The sequence below is a fragment of the Phymastichus coffea genome, unplaced genomic scaffold (assembly GCF_024137745.1).
Source record: "Phymastichus coffea isolate CEN01 unplaced genomic scaffold, Cenicafe_Pcof_1.1 PCOF00185, whole genome shotgun sequence".
NCBI lineage: Eukaryota > Metazoa > Arthropoda > Insecta > Hymenoptera > Eulophidae > Phymastichus > Phymastichus coffea.
This window is the reverse complement of record NW_026706996.1, coordinates 226,724-247,397: the sequence shown is the minus strand read 5'-3', so window position 1 is coordinate 247,397 and position 20,674 is coordinate 226,724. Positions and strand designations below refer to the sequence as shown.

The 20,674-nt window shown below is 38.6% G+C and overlaps 1 protein-coding gene across 2 annotated transcripts in view; it reads right to left on the bottom strand.

Moving 5' to 3' along the window:
* Positions 1-9,533: 9,533 nt before the first annotated feature.
* The window catches only part of LOC131673579 (lachesin), a 100,655-nt gene continuing 89,514 nt past the window's right edge, over positions 9,534-20,674 (bottom strand). For both annotated transcript variants that reach the window (XM_058951673.1, XM_058951674.1), the window contains exons 7-9: positions 15,597-15,716; positions 14,862-15,032; positions 9,534-11,656 (exon numbers count right to left, since the gene is read on the bottom strand). In XM_058951673.1, coding sequence (XP_058807656.1) covers positions 11,412-11,656; positions 14,862-15,032; positions 15,597-15,716 — 536 coding nt within the window. In that variant the 3' untranslated portion in view covers positions 9,534-11,411. The remainder of the gene's footprint in view (positions 11,657-14,861; positions 15,033-15,596; positions 15,717-20,674) is intronic.

The following is a 20,674-nucleotide window of genomic DNA, read 5'->3' as shown; positions in this document are numbered from 1 at the left end:
TGGAAGGCCGTTTAATAAAATGTATCGACTTTTAAGGAGATTATGTTGAAAAATAAAAAAAAATTACATACGCAAAACTTTTTCTTCCTTCTTTTTGTAAAAACTTATTGACCAAACAAAATCATAGCCGACACGATTAGTCGATGGGTAGGAGCTTCTTTAACTCGATGTGGTGTTAATAAAAAATTGCACCGCACAGCCCTAGACATGCATTTACCTCAGCCGCCTTGAAGAAAGGCGCAAGTATTATTGTAATTAAAAACTTAGTTGGCTGATCAAAGAAATTCAATATTTTCAACCGTTTTTACAAACAAAGATACTTTTGCTCATGCAGTTATCCTTAATAAATGATTGATAATTTACATAATTACTTAGGATTAAGTTTACTTACTACTATAATGTCGTTCTCTTATATGTATTACATTGTAATGCTGAAATTTAATAAAGAGTTTATCACATTATTGTGTTTGAAATATAAACATCTTCGTAGTGACCCGAGAACAATACTTGAGGCATGATGGGATGATGTGGCTTCAGCTTTGGAGGCGCAATGTGTGGGACGTATAAATATCTCTTTAAGAGAAACTTTTTTTCCATGCCATGTTTGCTATAAAACTTCTATCTCTTGACAATTCCTTCCTTAACCTTTGTTTTCACAGCTACTGTTGCCGCAGGATCCATAGTTATAAATTTAGAATGCAAAATTATTAGTATGATAAATAGTGTTGCTTTATAACAAGCACTATGAATAGGCTCTGAGACTATTCTGTCTTGCCATGCAATCAAGTACCGATAGCTCTGTACACATCATTTGTCTTACAACTCCCGTAAGAGCAACTAGTGATTTTAAGTCTTTGCCTTGTCACGTATATAAGTACTGACTTGTAAAAGCTTCAGTTAGTACTTAATTGTTCTATTTTTATAATTAGAGAAACAAAAAAAGACGTTTCGTTACTTACAATCACTAACCATTCTTTTTTCTATCTCAACGTTTCTGACTATCAGATCCTGATTTTCCTATTGTTCACTATCTGAATCTGTTTGGTGTATTGAATCGGCCAATTTGATCTTTATGTCTACTGGCGTTGGCGTATTTTCAGTTTCCAGGTTAGAACGTAGAAATCTCTTTGAGCAATTTTTAAATTAAATCCTTTTAATCATGTTTTCGCTTTTTAGATTTTTTAATCATCTTGCTCACATAAACGGAGCATTTTCTTCCACGGGCTATAAATGCACACGGTCAGCCAAGTGACACACGTGACAAAAAAAAAAAAAAAAAAGTGGTGTTAAGCGGGAAGGTGTCTCGACGGTGGCTTTTTCAAACTTAGATCTTTGAAATGGTGTTCAGCCAAGCGAGACAGAGGGGATACTACAGTAAGTACGAGTAATCTATTCAAGCGAGGACGCAATACAATAAAACATACTTTTATTATACTTTCATTATTGCTAAAGTAGGGTTTTTATTTGAAGGAAAGTGTATTAAAGAGTCGAAAATTGTTCGGTATTTTATTAGCAAGATCTTCGGCAAAATCTTAGGTTAGAGGCTTGTTTAAAGTGAAAGTATTTAACGTGCCCTTAAAAGCAATCCATATGCTGATTCGATTGCCAATGCCAGGTTGCACTTTGACGATTTTTCAGCGGACGCACTCTCATAAACAAAGATCCGTGTAGCGACGGGGTTGAAAGAAGGCTAAAGAAAACAGGGCGTGGAGGCAAAGCACGCGTTCGCGAGAAAAATAGCTGAAGATCACAAAGAGCTTTGTAAAAAGTAAGACCACGTGCTACAATCCGCGCAGGCATCAGAAAGCGAAAGCAGCAGCAAAGCGGATTTCTTGCGCGACGAAAAGCAAAGCGCCGATCGAGCGTTCTGCTTCTGCTTTGAGTTATGCAAGTGACCTCGCGTATATTCCTCCTTCCCCCTCGGAATGTGACGAGCGATAAACGTAGGATGCGCATACTTGTACCTTGCGACGACGCGATGACATTTTCCCAGCTGTGCGTGTCTGTGTTTCACGTACGTGCGTCAACGTTTCTCGATCGTGCTCGACGATCCGCGCTATCCTTCACCTCTTCATACCCATCGTCCTTTTTCATTTTATGCCAGCTTTTCATAAGCATGCATTTTCAGCATAAAATCTCGACCATACAATAAAGATTGCTTTAATTTGAAAATAACAGTAACGGCCATTTTTAATTTTCTTTTTATTCAGTTCGAATTTTGTTAGATCTGTACGTCGATGAAAAATACTACTTTTTGTAGATTTCTTCAACTATAAACGGAGCCGTCTGTTTTAGTAATTTTTCTCATATTATTCAGATCTATTTCAAGATAAAAATGCTTCAAACTATCGATTTACTAATATTTTTGTGACTATTCGAGTTAGTAAAATAATTCGATGAAACGCGTGAACAATTTTGTAAGTAATTAGTTATTTTGCGTAAATAATTTTAAATAATATTTTTAAATATTTACAAACAAATATATCTCCGAATTATTTCGCTTCGCGTAGCTTTTTCGATTATGTAAATACATTATTAATAATAGAAGTATATTTTACTTCGAAAAGTCGCAAATTTGAAAATAACATTCAAATTTTTTCACACATTTATGCGCGTCTTATTTAACATTTTTCGTAGTGACTAAAAATCGTAATTTTATTTACGCTGGATATTAATTCCATAATAAAATTTGACGTTGCATTTCAGCCGAGAGGCGATGGATAAATTTTGTTAAAATATATTAAACATTATCAAACAGTCGAGATAATCATATTTAAGATAATAAGATATGGATTATAAATTTATTTAAATTACAATGGAGTTTATAAAATATAAATAATATTAAATACTAATGGCGTTATCTTTTTACAATGAAGATATTGAAAATTGATTTAATTTGCATATAAAAGAAAGTATTTATACGCTTATTCTTAATGATCTAGTATTTATTATAAAATGTATTCCAAAAATGTATGTAAATAAGTGTTTTTGTACTTGTAAATTATTCACATTTTACAACGGTCGGTAGTCATTTGTTCTATTCAAATCGTACAATTCAAATCCAACAGGAGTATTATAAAGTTAAGCAGTCAATCGCACACATGTATGTACACATCACAACGGGCATGTGCAGTGAACTAAAAAATATATTGGCACGTCAAAGGAGAAAAACAATTTCCAAATACTGTTGCAGAGAAGATTTTCAGAAGCGTTTTCGACAAACGAATACCTGCAAATGATGCAGAAAACAAGAGATAAAAAGCGTAGAAGAAAATAGTATAAGCAGTGTAAAAAAGATTTTCAATCATCTCGTTACGGGGGTGAGTGAGAGAGAGAGAGTGATAGAGTAAGGTGGAGAGGCAAAGTCGAGGCAGGCTGAGAGGCGGCAAAGTTTATCAGTATCGACTATCGGATCAGAAAGGAAGAGAGCCGTGGCTACGGGTTTGCTTGTTGTTTGTTTGACGTCAAGTTTATCGGTTCCTCAGCGATTTCGGCAAGTTGCTTGCCTTTAGCCTTCTCACTTTCTCCGAGGGCGGTTGGGCCTCCGTGAAAGCTGCGCGGAAAAAGAAGAGCGCAGCATCCCTTTCCCCCGTCGCTGCCACCGCTGCATCGCCGAAGCTGCGGAATTCCTTTGGGAAAACTTTCCGATATTCATATCGCTCTTTCGCTTGCTACCTACTACATCAAAAATTCCAAGCTCGTCGTTTCATAAAGGTTTCGCCGAACCATTTATGATATTATGGGCGCTTTTTTCTTTCGCTTTTTTACGCCGTAAGCGCACAACTCAAAGAGAGCCTCACCTCTCTTTTTGTTTTCCTCGGCGTGTAGTGCGAGCGAGCGATCGCTTTGCCAATGTTGTCTGTATGCGCTCTCTCGTACGTGCTTGCCCGATTGCGTATTTGAGAGGTTTCGCGATATTCGTTGATAATGAAAAATGCGAGGATGCACTCTCTCTCTCTCTCTCTATATATATATATATACATATACATATACACATATACATGTACTTGAACATATATACGTAGCTTCTGCTGCAATGTTGAGCGTAGATTTGGAGCGGGAGCGAGCGTCTGCCTTTTATCTGCATATATTTCGCCCCCTCCGGTAGCGCCGCACCAGTAAGAGCTAGTTTGCCAATTTTGGTTTTATTTATCGCCCGATATTTCTTTACAATTCAATTTGCCGATTCTATGTAACTTGAGATACATAAGCTTTTACGTTTCTTCCAGACGCACTCTTCAATACGTAATTATATTTACGTCTCATTCTCGTTCATTTTCCATACTCCTAAGGTGCTAAATACTTACGCACTGTGCAGATGATTCCGGTAGAATTGAAGTCTCTCAAGCTATCTAAACATAATATAAATTCCCATCGAAAAGTGAATATTTGATCTTTGTCATGCTCAACAGAACACCATTAGAAATTGATTCGTGAACTTGCCTGTAAATCCAATCCAGTAATATTGATAATTGATTGTCTAACTGTTAGCGCACTGTATTTGATTTGAGTGACGCGGTATTGTAGGTTGGTTCAACGTTGTATATATGAACATATTGAATTTGGCTGTCTGCTGAATATGGCATTTGATCAAAAATCAATTGAGCAGACGAGGCATCGGGGCTTCGGGGTTTCAAGCAGGGCCTGACTTGGCCACGCATCCATTACGATTATCAATCTGCGTGCTGTCAGTACATGCATGGAAATTCGAGGTTCAATCGTAATAATCGCAACATCAACAAGGACTACTCAGAGGCCGCGGCAAGTGCAGTTGGCGAGAGCAAAGGGGGTGAGAGGAAGGATAAAGGGAGGGAAGGGGTAAGCCGAGATTGCCTGGGGTGTCGGCATTTCGATGCGGCGTTTGCGGTGCAAACGTCACGTTTCGCTGCGCTCAAACAATTCCAACGCAGCTCATTAATTTCAATGGCCATCCAATAATGACCTAACACTTGAAGGCTGTTTCCTTGTCGTCGATTATTTAATTTTCTAAATGTCTTAGTGGTAGTGTCTTACGTTACATATGTTCAATATTCTTTATACCTACTCTGGCAAATAATCAACAGTCTAGTGAAAGTGTTGTTGACTGATGACTCTAGCTATTGTCGGGAATACTTACCGTTTGAGGCTAGCTCCAATAACATTTTTGAATCTATTGTTTAAAAGTTCGAGCTAACAATGCCAAATCACATTTAGTTAGATGTTATATGATAACAAAAATTACTGCCATACAATTCGAGTCATAAAGCGCCAAAAATGTTTAAAAGCAATAAAATAATGAATAGTAAAAATTAAAAATAAATTTATATATCATAAGTAGTGAAGTAAGATAAGAGAAAAAATGTATTACATTAATATTTTTTTATTTCGCTATATATATATATATATATATAATTTCGTGTATATTTCGTCCAAACATCAGCATATTGATCTCGGCGCAATTTTAGTCTATACAACAAATACGATGCTTGCCGTCCAGGTTATATGTTCTCACGTTTTTCATGTTTCACAACGTCATACAAGTACATCATTTTTTAACGATAGGCTAATAGTAGACGACCACTCTTCGTTCATTAAACATGTTTCTCTCTTTTGTGTATGCATCTATGTCTCGTCGCATCTGTACCTATATGTGTTACATCTCGTTCATATGTATATAATATGTACGCATACCAATAAGTATTCCACTTCATCGTGATTTATATTATAATGTACATCGTAATTTTTTCATTACTTAAATAGCTAAAGATATGGCTCCTTCTTTCTTCACGCGGTACATCGTATTTTTCACGTTTACGTTTACTCGTGACAAGTATTGAATGCACGATTATTGTACAGAGTGCGAGGCGCCTATAACTTATATATCATTCGTCTCGTCAAAGATTCGTTGGAGTTTTACAATTGATATCAGAGGTTCTTACGGTTCGTACAAGAATTCGCTTTTCATAATTTTTATTTACATGATATACGCTACACACAAAAATTAAAGAATATAAAAAAAAATTTTTTAATTATGGGATCATTTTCAACAAGGCATAACTCGGAGAGAAATGGTCGTACAGAAAGAAAAAGGAATTACAGCTTCAAGTTTCCAGTTTTCAGATCTGAGCTATAAAATATTTTAGCATAGGCGGTTTACGAGTAGTTATTGAAAACCCATCAAAAAATATTTTTCTAAATTTTTTTTCGTCTTTAAAATAGTCTCTGAACTTTAAAAAATTTCTTTCTATCACACGATTTTAAAACACTTTTATACAATTTCATCAGCTTTGATTTGCTTTGTTAAAAAGCTCTGTACGGTATTTGGTTCAAAGTAATCGTTTGATTTTGATAATCAATTTCCCGGAATCCAATGATCGTACAGAAAATGGAAGTAAGATTTTAAAAACTGCAAAACATTTTCTATAACATGAAATTAGTGGCTGTTGATAAAAAAATTTTTTCAAAGTGATAATGTTGACTGAAAAAAGTTGCAAATTTACGAATTTGAATATATTTATTAAATTGGATATAACTTTAAATATAAAAGATGAAAGAAGAATGTCAATTGTAATTTGTCAACCTCAAATTGTCCCCAAGAACGTTCAAAGTTGCGGAGCACTGTAATTTTTTTTCTTAGTACCCCGAAAGTTCAAAATCAACGTTTCTATAAAAAATCACCAAACAAGCAATTTTTTATATTTTTATTTATTTTTCAACTTATAAAGGTTTTTTTAGCAATAATAAGTCAATTCTGCATTAAAAGAAATTTACGAAGAAAGTTATGCACAAAAAATGTTAAAAAAATGATATTTTTATCACTAATTTTTTTTCTCAGTATGAACGTAACATTTCATTACCATAACTTTTGACTTTTTCCATTTTTCGCCAGCATTAGTGGTACCTAAAGCGTATCATATGGAGGTACGCTTTTCATAATTTGCAAGGTTGCGCGGTCGGACTTTCGCTTTTTACACGCGCACGCTCGTGTGTGTGTGTGGCTCTTTTAGGATGAATGAGATTCGGTGGTTCGTCAATTTCACCGTATTTAACGGCTCAAACTAATCCTTCAAAAACGTGTGTATGTGTGTTTGCGTGCGTGCGTGCGTGCGTGCGTGCGTGCGCATAATCCTACTTAAATATTTAGTGTTGTCGCTACTGTTTTGGATCATCGTTTGCAAATTGATGTTCCCGCATATTGATGCACCTCTGAATGTCTCTATGGCTTAGTCCCCGCCAACATTGGATCACAGCTTGAGACAGCTGACGCAAATTGTACAATTGCGGGTAGTCTCTCTTCAATCGACACTTAAGCATGTCCCAAACATGCTCGATTGGATTCAGATCGGGACTTATTGGCGAGTGATGCAGCGTTACCACATTGTTCTTGGCGAGAAAATTTCTGGTACGTACGACAGTGAGAGAGCGAGCATTATCCTGCATAAGAATGAACCGACTTCCTATCCATTTGCGGACAGGAAGCCCGTGGGATTTGAGGATTTCATTGATGTATCTTTCGACAGTTAGTATTCTATTAACGATCACTAATGGAGTTTTGATATTGCAACAAATGCCTACTCATACCATTACTGATCTTACGAAATGGTCACGATTTCCTACATCACGGTGACGATAAATGAGAGATCGTCTGTCCTTGTCATACAGGAAAATTCATTTATCACAGAAATGTTAATTTTGAATCTTCGGAGCATTAAGAAAATAAAATCGAAGTACTCCGCAACTTTGAGAGTTTTTGGGTACACTTTGAGGTTGAAAAATTGCAGTCGACATCCTTCATTCATCCATTATATCCAAAGTTATACCCAATTTTATGAATATCCTTAAATTTGTAAATTTTCAACTTTTTTTCAATTAACATCATTTCGAAAAATTTTTTTCATCAACAGCCACTAATTTCATGTCATAGAGAATGTTTTGCAGTTTTAAGAACCTTACTTCCATTTTCTGTACGATCATTGGATTCCGGGCCTTCTTTGCCTTGATCAACGATTACTCTGACCAAATCACCGTACGGAGTTCTTTAACAAAGCAAATCAAAGTTGATTAAATTGCCTAAAAGAGTTTCAAAGTCGCATGATAGAAGTACATTTTTAAAGTTCCGCAGATCATCTTAAAGACGATGAAAAATTTAGAAAAAAATTTTTTTTACGGTTTTTTCTATTACTATTCGTAAACCGCCTAAGCTAAAATATTTTACAACTCAGATCTGAAAACTAGAAACTTGAAGTTATAATTTTTTGTTTATGTATGACCATTTTTCTTCGAGTTATCCATTATCGAAAATGACTTCAACTATTTGGAATTGTTTTATACCCCTAAATTTTTGTGAGTAGTTTATAATAGCTAACCACGAATTTCTCATTCCGTTAACATTTTATCCTCAACAACATTTCAACAATTATAATCAATTCGACTGTGTAACTTTGCAATTTTCTGAAAATGCAAAAATAATCACTTACTTTAATACGTATCATACATTAAAACTTTATTAAAAGAACCTTGTCAATTCGAATTTTGTTGTCCTTTATAATTACTAATTTTGATAAAGTTTAAGTGCTATATAATGTTCGTATCAATTGTGGTTAAATTTCCGTAGTATATGAACTGTTTTGAAAATTGTTTCTTATGAATCGATTCAGGAATGAATAGCATGAAGAAACATAATTAAATTTCTTAAATTAGGCATTATTCTACATTTGAATAATTTTCATGATATAATTCTACTGAATTTTCAAAAATAATGCATAGAAATCTTTTGAAGTTCATAATTAAACTATATTCACAAATCGTAAAACGTCAGTTAACCACAATATTTACACTCAAAATAACATTATGTGTGAAAATCAACTTCCAAAGAATTGCTATTTATTGCTTAAATATTTGAGAAAATTTGCCTGAATTTAAAATATCTCAATGTAAAAATTAGTTATTTTAATGGAATAATTCGTAATAATATAATCGTTCAATATATATACGTTAATTTAATCATTAAAATTGAAAGTCATTGTATGCATTTTAAATTGTATAAATATTTATATTATAATATCGATTTCATTAACATTACATCACACAGATCTTGCATTTGCATGTTAAACAGTGTAACATATTATTAAAGAATTTAAAAAAATTACTGTACACAATTATAAAGTCCATTTGTTTATTATTTGAGGTTCCAAAAGCATATATTTGGAACATCTTAAAGCATATTTTAAAAGCTCTAGTTAATCTTCATAGCATACGGATTAATCAGATTTATATCAAAATATTAAATTCAAGATTAGATATTGATTGACATCAATATTTCTAATTTTTTTTCGTTAATAAAATCAAATTTGATTTGAAAGTTTAAATAACTCTGATATGTACTTATGTAAATATATTTTTATCAGCAGTTTAATAAAATTTAATCCTACTAATCTTTTATATACTTTTAATCTATAATTTTATTACAATGTTATAGCACTAACGTCGTGATATAGTTCAGAAAAAGCAAATGTATATTTTTGAAACTTTTCAAAGCATGGTCATACGATTAAGTTATGTACTTTCATTATTGCAGTGAGTAAAAAGTGTATATCCTTTCAGAGTATGAAAAAATCAGTATAGAATCAGTCAGTAAAATTTTATAAGATGATTGCGAGTTAGCATACGGAAACTGTCGTATTATTTTTTAATATGATAAACCTATTTGATATTACGCATTCTTCTGACAGAAAAATAAATGTGCTAAGTTGACATTTTATGAGTAATTAAACATTTTCTGATGCACATAAACCTTTTCAAGTGGAAAATTATGAAAAAACGTACTGAAAAGATATTTACACACGTATAAAAAAATAAAGTATACTAATTCCATGACAAATGCTGTAGAGAAGGTCTATTCAACTGTAATTAAGTCATTTTTTTGTTTTGTTATAAGACAGTATTAATATAACTGAAACACGCACTAAAAAACTTTAATTGACAAGAGTTACAATTTACTAAATGTACAAACACTATAGAACTTTATGGATCTAACGCCACTTGCCTAGTCAGTAGAAATGATATGTTTTTTGGACCATTTACAAGAAATAGTGATCGAATTGGTGTAAAAATTTCGAAAATCGAATACCGAGTGTACGATGGAGCGTGAGAGGCAAATCGTGTTCTTAATTAAGGAGTTCGCGAAAAACTTTCATCCGCAGCAGCAACTTGCCGGAGCAGATCAGAGAGTAGTGCATCGAGATTATTAAAGAGTTTTCTTTGGCGAAGTACGGATATATAATATATCCGCAAGCCGGAGTCGATTCTTGCGCCGAGGAAGCAATTAGATTTCCAGAGGAGCAGCGTAGCTGGCGGCACTGTTGGCTGCAGCGGTAGCAGCAGCAACAGGTGCTCGCTAATCTGCGATATGAAGTGCGAGCATGGCGCAAGAAGAAAGCGGAGAAAAGTGAAAAGGGAGAGGGGCCAAGAGGCAACCGGAATTATATCGGATAATGAAATGTGCGCAATCACGGAAAACGCTGTGCGGAAAACCTGTCGCGTTCCGCCCGCAGTTCTCAATTCCATCTTTCACGCGCATGAACACCGTGTCCTCGGTACAAGCAGAGCAATATAGGTCGCTAGAATTTCAATCTACAGATCAATCTTTACGTCATGTCACTTAGCCTCCTTCATCCTACATTGTCTAGCGTGTATGCTAAATCATTTAGGCTTGTCGTTCGGGAATCGGGCACTGAATGTTTCAGCATTCCCTAGTGAACTTTTTTAGATTCCTTAATCTTATCTTTCAACTTGCTTTATCCCCTACATCATTAGATTGTAGAAACAGGAACGACATGCAACGAAATTTCATTTTTGGACATTTCAGTAGTCGTGAGCCTCGAGTAGTTATAATAAAGTCAACGATAATTTTCAACGGTGCATTCTTCCATAATTATTTCCGTACTCACGAACAACTCAAGTAACTTTGGCACGACAGCGGTTGCTTTTAACTTTTCAAATGCGCACATAATCTATGAGGATGTCACTCATTCGAATTGCATACGCATCGAAATCGCTAAAACATCAAAGCCAGGACTAAAGTAACATTTTCAATAAATAAGCTTTCTCCAGGTGCGCTTATCCATTTTTGATAAGGTCTATGTACAATGCTTTTGTATCCGCACAATAATAACAGTTATTGTTCCGGACTCGGCTGCGTTCGTGTTATCGGCGCGAGACTATCGACCTAGCGACAAGAACGAACGAATCAAATTAACGAGCATGTCCTGGGGACACGCGGAAAAGCCAATAGGTGAGATAGGATAGCCGAGCTCCGAGTCGCGAACGAGCCAGAACCCGGGGCATGTTGGTGGCGCTGGTGTATAGCTTATAGGTACTATGCAACTTTTTACAGGTGAGCGTGACCGAGTGAGTGAGAGAGCACGGGCCACTTACGCCCTGGCGATCAACACTGGCAGCAACAGCAGTAGCAGAGTCATCCGGAGCCTCGCCACTTGCATGTTGCTGTCGAAAGAAGAAGACGCTGTCGCCGCAGCCGTGGCCGCATTACCCCTCGGTTGGAGGGTCGCGCCGCTCTCGCGCAGCGAGCCTTGGTACACGTGGTTCAGCCGGTTGCTTTGCTCGCGCTCGTCGCTCTCAAAGTCGTTGTCGCCTTTTCTATCCTGCAGTGCTATTTCTGCAACAGAGAATCGTAAAGTACCGCGGATCAGAAGTTTCCAATAGTATTTTAAAATGGTTTGTATCGATTGTTCGCGGTGTTCTTTGCGTTCCCCGAAGCAGAGAACGAGGTTGAAAAAATGCGCGCTATCTTCATCCGAGATTAGCTCTTTCAGCATTAATTCGTTATCGCAGGTAGCGCTTCCGTTATGATCATTTCTCGTGTACATCTGTTGGGCGAAAACAAAAAAAAAACAGCGTGGCACGTCCAGATCTGGCCGCAGGGGTTGGCTGAAACGAAATCGTTGGAAACGTCAAAGAATGAGACACGAAACCAGCAGAACGCTGCTGGCACATGTGACAGCAGCCGTAGCGAGAGGGGAGTGGGGGGCTCCGCGCGTGGAAACCGGAAGAAAGTTATCCGAGGAAAGAAACACACGTACGGAGAGCAGCGACTACGACAAGCCGAAGAAAGGGCGCGTGGTAGCGAGAGAGAAGTGAGAGAAGAACAAGACGAAGAGTCGAACGGCTGCAGGGTGCTAAAGTCGGTGAAACAATATCCGGCACGCATTAGTTATCGTTTATCAGGCTGGGCTGCTCGCCGCCGCGCCGTCACCGCGTGCGCCCGAGTGAGAATTGGGTGAGCCATCTGTTGCCAGACATGATCGATAAAAGTCTGCCAAGTGTTATCAGTGTTAAACTGCTACTTTGGCCGGTCAGTCGCTGCTCTCCCTTCCCCGCAACGCCTTTTTTACCCCCTTCCGTGAGTGCGGTTTGGCGCGGTACTGTACTAGAAGGAGAAAAAAGGAAAAGAAAAACGAAGCCGCGCTGGCGCACTTCTAGCGCGCTTTGCTTTACGCGCTAGCCATAATTACCGGATACGCTCCGACCCTCATCTGTCAACGTGCTTCCATGCCAACTTCATCTTAGATTAGACTCGCCACCTCGTTAGTACGCTTATTAAACTTTCCCCATCTCTAATAATACTTGTAATCGGCTAATTTAATCTTCTCCGATTGTTCGTGGATTTCCTTTTAATGGATTATACGACCAATTACACAGAAAAAATACATTAATGCGGCTCCATTCTGTCCAATATGCTAATGATAAGGACAATATTCTATATTCAAGAGTAATTTAGTTCGTCGTCTCATGTACTAATAACCTAGCCTTTTTGCTCATAGCAGTGATAAACATCAATAAAATCAAAACCTTTGACTTTCAAGAATTAATATACGTTGAAAATCATATCTAGGTTTACTTAACACTTGAAGCATTTTCAAAACATAAATTCTGCGTAAACCTCTCAATTCTGTAGTTTCATTATAACGATGAGTTTTTATGCAGTGCTACATTTTTGGTAGCTCGGCAAGAGTCGAAACTTTGAGCAAGGAATAAAGCAACATATAGTTTTTGATACATGTTGCCTGTATAATTTGAAATAAGACTATCCACACGACTTTTCGTTTATTTTTAAATTAAAAAGTAAACTATATTTATATAATAGTATTTGCAGTTTCTATTAATACCACTAACAAATAATAAGCGTGAACTTAGTTTGAAAATTTGGCAAAACCCACTCCGAATTAATCGCCGAATTGGCTATACCTATATATGCTCTACCTACATATTCAATAGCTCTTATTCAATAACCCAATTTTCAACGTGAATTATGTCCTTGATGATTTGTTTGCTATCGTCACTAATCATAGCTCATCATTGCAATATAGCCTATCTCGAGTAAACATCGCATTTAGAACTTATCCGTTTAACGAGATTTAGGTGCAATTAACTAAGTACTGAACGAAGAGGTAGCTTCGATTTTCGAACTTTTTTTTTGAGTTAGTTCAAACTATCATGTTTATTGAGCGTCTTCGCTATGCGGGGAAAAAAATGAATGAAACCACTAAAACTACGTGTAAATCTAATATATTAATATGATGAAAAGATAACATAGTATAATATTGCATGTGCAGCTAATTGGATTATTATTTAAGAACAGCGGTAGTTTCGAAGTTAAGTTTTTTTACTTTTTAATAAACCACCGATAAAACTTTCATTGCTAGTTTCTCACTTCAGCTAACATGAATAATTTAATTATATATCGTAGAAAGGAATTTAAACGATGCCAAGAGTGGTCAAGTCTATAAAACTCTAAACGAAGAGGGTTCCGCGAAATTTCAATTAAAGTCGTGCTGAGCGCCGCATTAAAAATTCTCGGTCAGAATTATAATCAATGAGAAAAGTAGACAGGCGTGTTTTTCATAGTAAGCTATACTCTTGGAAGCAATAATTCAGATTCATTTGAAAATCTCGGGTGAGCCTTAAATATAATGAGAGAGAAAGAGAGAAAGAATGTGGCGAGGGGTAATAAAAGGAAGGGTGCACGAAACAACATTTCCATCCCCGGGGCCAAGGCCAGTTTCATTTTTAACAGCGCGAAAGTTATAATTCCGAGAGCGCGGATGAGGAAAAAACACGCGGCAGCAGTGAAGAGAGAGAAAGAGAGAGAGAGAGAGAGAGAGAGAGAGAGAGAGAGAGAGAGAGAGAGAAAGAGTGCGGCCCTTGAGACGAGTATTTTCCGATGTAAACGGACGCCCCTTGTCTCGCGCATCTCTTGCTTGGTTTTGCAACGTAGTCACGCGATCAGATAAGCTCTTGCGGCGGTTCGTAGCTCTCCCTCGCCTCGACGGGGCAAAGGAGCTAAAGAGCCCAGCAACCCGGATGCCCGGATAGATAAGTATTTCATTAAAGAACAACAGTTCACAGTCTACTCGCGCTTATTTCTCGCCGACGCCTCGCCCGTCGACTTGTTCGCGCACCGCCAACATTATCAAAATTCTGTTCTCTGAGTTTCTCAAAAGCTCTTTATCGGCTTAGCATCGTTCATCTGCGATATCCTCTCGTTAACTCTTAACTATTACTTTTATGTTTTTTAATCTACTGTACTTTTCTGCACGTCGTCTCTTTGAGCGCGCAACTTTTTCATTCGATCCTTTGGGTTTCAAACCGCTTAGCTATTGTTAACGATCACCTACGAGCTTTATCCATACGAGACTTTTTCATCTCCTACTGTTTATGCAGCTAACAACATAATATTCTTTCTTTCGCTTTGCAGTTGCGAGTTCCACGAAGTCTTCTTCGATAGCAAAAACCTAATCGATATTCCGACTGAAAAGGGAACTGAAATAAAAATCAAGTGAAAAGGTAGACTTTTTACTCACCGTACAATCTGATGCCACTTTCGGCGTCACCTAACGAGTTTTTCGAAATGCACTTGTAGCCGCCGAAATCACGTGCTTCAAGTTTGCGAATGATCAGTTGCATCCAGGAGCTGTACATGTTTGTCGCTTCCTCAGACATGTAGTATTTGTCGTTGGTTATTATCATTTCCCCTGTTGAGTAGACATTTATAGAACTCGTTAATTTAGTTCTTCAGAAAAGTCGATTTAACATTTGAAACTTTATTTGCTTTTGTCATCCGACTAATTGAACTGCCTCCTCGTCTCTATTTAGTAAAAATTGAGCTCATAGTTGAGCTTTCAATAACTTGATAAAATTACTCAAATTAATCTTTGTCGACGTTGATCTTGCTTTTTTCGGTGTACATTAAAACTACATTGAAATAAGAGCAAATTCTATTTGTTGTTTTAACAAGCAACTGGGGCTTTTATAAAAACTATTGAACGAAAATGGTGGGAAGTGGAAACACTAGTGAGGAAACACGCGGAGTACTTTCGATACGATATTCCACGAGTTTCGTCTCTACAAAGTTGAAATGTAGTTTGGCAATTTTGATAACGACGAGATAAGCGGCACTGGCGGCGAGCGGCGGTCAAGTGTGCAAACACGTTGATGGAATAAGGAAATTGCAAGGTTGGCTATCCATCGGGGCCGTATAAAACTTGAAATTGGCAAGCGCCAAAGCACTCGGCGCGCTGTGCTGCGTGCATACTCACCATTTTCGCGCGTCCAGTAATTAATAGGCTTCGGCGAGGCTTCAACTTTGCACGAAAGCGTCACATCCGTTCCCATAGGCGCGCCTACCAGTTGATTCGGCACCTCAATCAATGGTCGAACTGCAGCAACGTATACCAATCATATTACGTTTTGCTTTATTGCACATTAATCATAGTGTGTTTGATATTGGATAGATGAGAAATAGGAAGTGTTAGCTTCGACGGTGGCGGCGAGCGAGTACGTACGTGGAAACAGATTGATGCGAAAAGGTGATCTCGGTTTATACCGAAAAATGTAAATACGCTTCATGGAGGATGCGAGTGAGGAAAGCGGTGGGGTCGAAAAAAATGTTGAAACATCATTGTTTCCGATTTGTCAAAGTGATGAGAGCATGTAGCAGCATCCGCGTGAAATTCAGCTCGATTGCGCCTCGATCATCCGCGCTAGCGCGAGATCGAACGCGAAAACCCAACAGCGTGAGCGCGAAAACGCATGTGATTCGCGCTTACGCTGTTGGGAAAAGAAGAGAGGGATAGACGAGGAAGTGCCATCAATCGCAAACGAGAGCTATCTGTCGCTTTTCAACGGATTTCTCCGTACACATTCGTCTCTTGCATTCCTGTGAGTCGCGAACGCGTCAATAGGCAGCTCTCTCGGTAAAAAAAAATGAAAATGCACGCTTTTTCAGCTGCGCTTATATATCGCGAGAAGGCTATTAAAACTTTCGGCTCGGGCCGCAGTCATAAATCAATCGAAGTGCAGCGCTTCTCCCTTTCTCTTTTTCCTCTTTTCATCGCTCTCTCTCTCTCTCTCCCTCCCCCTCCATCCCTCTCTTTACACCGTAGCCCTACAATCCGCGCATATTTACACGTTCGCGGCCGACATTTTATCGGACACGCTGTCGTGATTGTCAGCTGGTGCTGATCAACGTTCGAGGTCGAAAAAGCCTGCAAATTATCTAATGACCCGATCAGAGACCGACATTTCAAGAGTTTCTAATTAGTATTTGGTTATTATATATTTAACAAGTCAAAGCACAAAGGATTTGCGTTGTTATTTTTTTCAGATTTTATCCGTAAGTTAGCTGACAATTCATATTTCAATGTTTTCCATACTCATCGAATTTTAATATGACCGAAACTAATGGATTGAGTTTTCATGCTTTTACCAGACAACTGTCGATTCCAGTTTTCAATGATTGATGCTCTTAGCGGGAGTATTAAATTTCAATTCCACGTTCATTTTTTAATTTAACGATTAAAACATATCTGTTTAACATCCACCAGTATCCGGATCTACATGATCAAGATAATCGTGTATTTTCCGTATTTCAGCAACTAATGGAGTTTCTTCTGACTTTGTCATTCGATCGCGTCGATAAAATTACATAACGTTCCATCAACGAGTTGTAAAAGTTATTTTTGTCGTAAAACAGAGAAGAGAGAGAGAGAGAGAGAGAGAGAGAGGCATATTATTAAACATAGTAAGTGCTACGGCATTTAATGTTCTCGTACTTTGCGCGATAGGGTCGATTTATAAAGCAGAGAATATACATCTGACCCATCGTCAGTCGCAGGAGACGACGAGTACGTCGTGGCGCGAGTCTGAGGGAGGCAAAGGAGGCGGCTACCTGCTCGCGCATAATGCGCCCCTGTCCTTTACACTGCAATTAGCGGATAAGCGATCGACCTCTTGCCTTTCGACATCCTCTTCCATCCCATCATCGTCGCTCTATACTCTCAACACCTACGCGCACATCTTTTTAGCCGTCAGTCATTATCAGTTTCATACTTTCTATCTCAGATATATATATTCCTTATATAGAACTTTAATAATCGTAGACGAACACCACAAAATATATTTTCTTACTTTTCTCTTCGTCAACGTCATTGGATAAGTGCTTGTCTTTATATAAATGTCTACGCCAAAAAATCAATTTAAATAGCGAATTCTAACAAGGTATTATATGTTATCGACCATGAAGATTTACGCGTTCTCAGGTGAAGTCAGAGCATATTAATGCCATTTGAATAATTTTTGAATAAATCATCGAATCACTAACTTTAATATTGAATTTGATTGTCAGTAATGTAATTAGTATCAGATACCGTAGATATCTCAGGTCACAGTACTATTTTGGTAGATAGCGAGATATAATTCAGTTTTATATATTATATATAATATAATGGTAGAGAAGAAAGAGCAAGAGCCAGGAGGAACCGGTACATTCATTTATTGAAATTGTTATTCTTCTGTCGGTCCTTGGTTGGCGTCTTATATAATTACGATCAATTAAAGAGCTCGGAGGTGCTGGCTACGAGGCTGGCGAGTAAAAGCCGGTAATAACGTTGTGCTGGGTTTTAAGGTAGGCCGTGTCGAGCCGCGCACTAGTCGACTGCGGCTGGCTCTTTGCAGCTCGTAAAGACAACGTCATCTCCATCGGTAGCGAGGAAAAATCGAGGAGAAAAAGAAAGGAAAAAGGTTATAGGAGGCGTGCTGATGAACTCAGGGCGGCTTTCTTCGTTGATGCTATACATGCTAGGTGGCGGCAATCGACATTTTGGCGCGGCGCCGATGCACTGTAGCGTCGGGCGTTATACGACAGCGAGTACCGCGCGCAATTAACGTCAGAAGAGAGAGAGAGAGAGAGAGAGAGAGAGAGAGAGAGAGAGAGAGAGAGAGAGAGAGAGAGAGAGAGAGAGAGAGAGAGAGAGGAGAGAAGTGTCTTTAGTGCTGCTGCTACTACTGCTGCTGGATGAGAGGCTGGTCATAGGAGGGTGGGCGAACAGCGGCGACACTGAGTAAAAAAGGCTCTTTACACGCGAGATTTTAAGCTCGGGCCGCGCGCCACTTTAGCTTTCTTAATCCCTTTTTTATCGTGGCCCCGACGTCGCGTCAGTAGCGCGCACCCGTGCCCCACGATCGCGCGTGTAGACGGCGACGTGAGAGTACGCGCGCCGAGTATAAAACCTAACGAAAAGTTTACGGGCTCGATCCTCTCTTTACCTCCGTTTCTCCTTTCCTCTCACCGTAACCGCGTCCCATCTGCGCCAGACTAGGTGGTAATGTAGAGAAGGATCGGCCGCGTTATCTTATCGTTCCAGCTGCATCGCACCCCTTCTCTCTCTCTCTCTCTCTCTCTCTCTCTCTCTCTCTTCGCACTTCCCACTTCTTACCTCTCGTCCTCTGTCGCGGAAAAGCCAACCACCTTGACGCCCGTGGAATTAGAAAGAGAGCCATCATGAGCAGCAACTGTGGCAAGTAATTGAAAAGGAATCGCCTTCAACTGACAACCCCGGTTCGAATTTACCAAATGTCCATACTCAGCTTGTCAAAGCTGCAAGATTCATCTAATAAAGAACAAGAATATCAAACAAATCGAACATTTGTCATTATAGGTCTAATCCTTTCTTTTCACTACCACTGATATTTTAATATAACCGATATTTTTATATATTTTTTTCTATTTATTCGAAACTAGAGTGGGAGAACGGTCACTAACATCGATGCTTGTTAAATCTTTTGAGATTTAAATATACAAGATTTTAATGGACGAATGGCAATAATAAAAGAGTGAGAGAGAGAGAGACATTGTCAAGAAAACATGATAGCTGGTTTAGGCTTTGTGGTGGCGGTGCCCAAATCAGCAAGAACGAGCAATTAGGGGAGTGGGAAGATGCCGGCGAGGCATGGGGAGCAGAGGAAAGGTGTCGATCCGTTGAATTATTCGGTGCTGTCCGTCTTAAAGGCGCTGGCATTGGTCCGCATCTGGCGCGTGTTAGCGAACATCCAATTTCCGGGAAGGAATTACCTCTAGCGCAGAAGCAAGGCAGAAGAGGCTGCAGCGTGAATCGAGCTTGGAGATGGACGCGAACAGATAGAGCCGCGGCGCGGCCAGTCGCTCGTAACCGCGGCTTAATTCATTCCAAGGCTCTCTCTCTCTCTCTCTCTCTCTCTCTCTCTCTCTCTCTTTCTCTCTCAAGCTGCACCCATAGTGTATTGCGCAGCAGCAGCAGCAGTAGCACTGTAATTTTATTATCTCTCCCACTCGACGCTATAACGCCACGACGCTATCTCCGTAGAGTCTATCTGACCCATTGTCTCGGCAGCCTTATCATTTTGCTCTTGCGGTTTACCTTTTCGACGCCACCTTCTCGTCTTCGCTCTATCTCTCTCTCTCTCTCGCTCTCTCTCTCTCTCTCTCTGTCTCTCTCTCTCTCTGTCTCTCTCTCTCTCTGTCTCTCTGTCTCTTTCTTTCTCACGGTGGCAGTCGTTGGCTGTACCTTCTTTTTGCTCCTTAATTTTCTTAACCTCCTTTCGTAATGGTTATTGTTTCATTCGCTCCTCCCACCTCGCTCACCTCACCCTTCTTCACCCTGTTCTGCTCCCTCTTCTGTCTCCTCCGGCTCGTTTATTCGCGCTTCCTCAGCCGACACTATTCGCTTCGTTAATTCACCCGTGAACATCCTTTGTTTACACTGCGACCCTTCGATGCGCCCCTCGCTTGCTCAAATGAGATGACGCAGCTGCAGTTATACTACTAAATTTCAGCTTATACAACGTTTGACCATCTTTTTAATAAGTACTATCTACGCCAGTGTTGGAAAAGCTTAACTAATATTACCGCTATGTATTTCGTTACTTCTGTGAGGGGTTACACACACGAACACAAGTTTTTTTTAACGTCACTTTGTATATGTACGTGTGCTGGCGTCATTTTTTATGCATTTTTCATGTGTAACAATGTTAAAAACTGAAGTTACCGCTCCTCACAGCTATTTTTGTAACGCGATACGACTTTTAAACCCAAATGTGAAATCGTATCATATAAAAAGTTCGAGAAATTATGAATTGTTATAAAATATCTATGGACTCATATTCTCGTGGAAATGGTATCGTACGTTAAGATTTAGACAGTTATTAAATGTGATAGAATATTCATGGAATTTTCTTGCCGCAATGAAGTCTGATTTGATGATGATAAGTGAGATCAAATGAAATGCCGATAGAAACTTCATCAGATATAACTGAATATAGGTATTGAAAAAATACGCTGTCAGTATGAAAAGTGCGACTT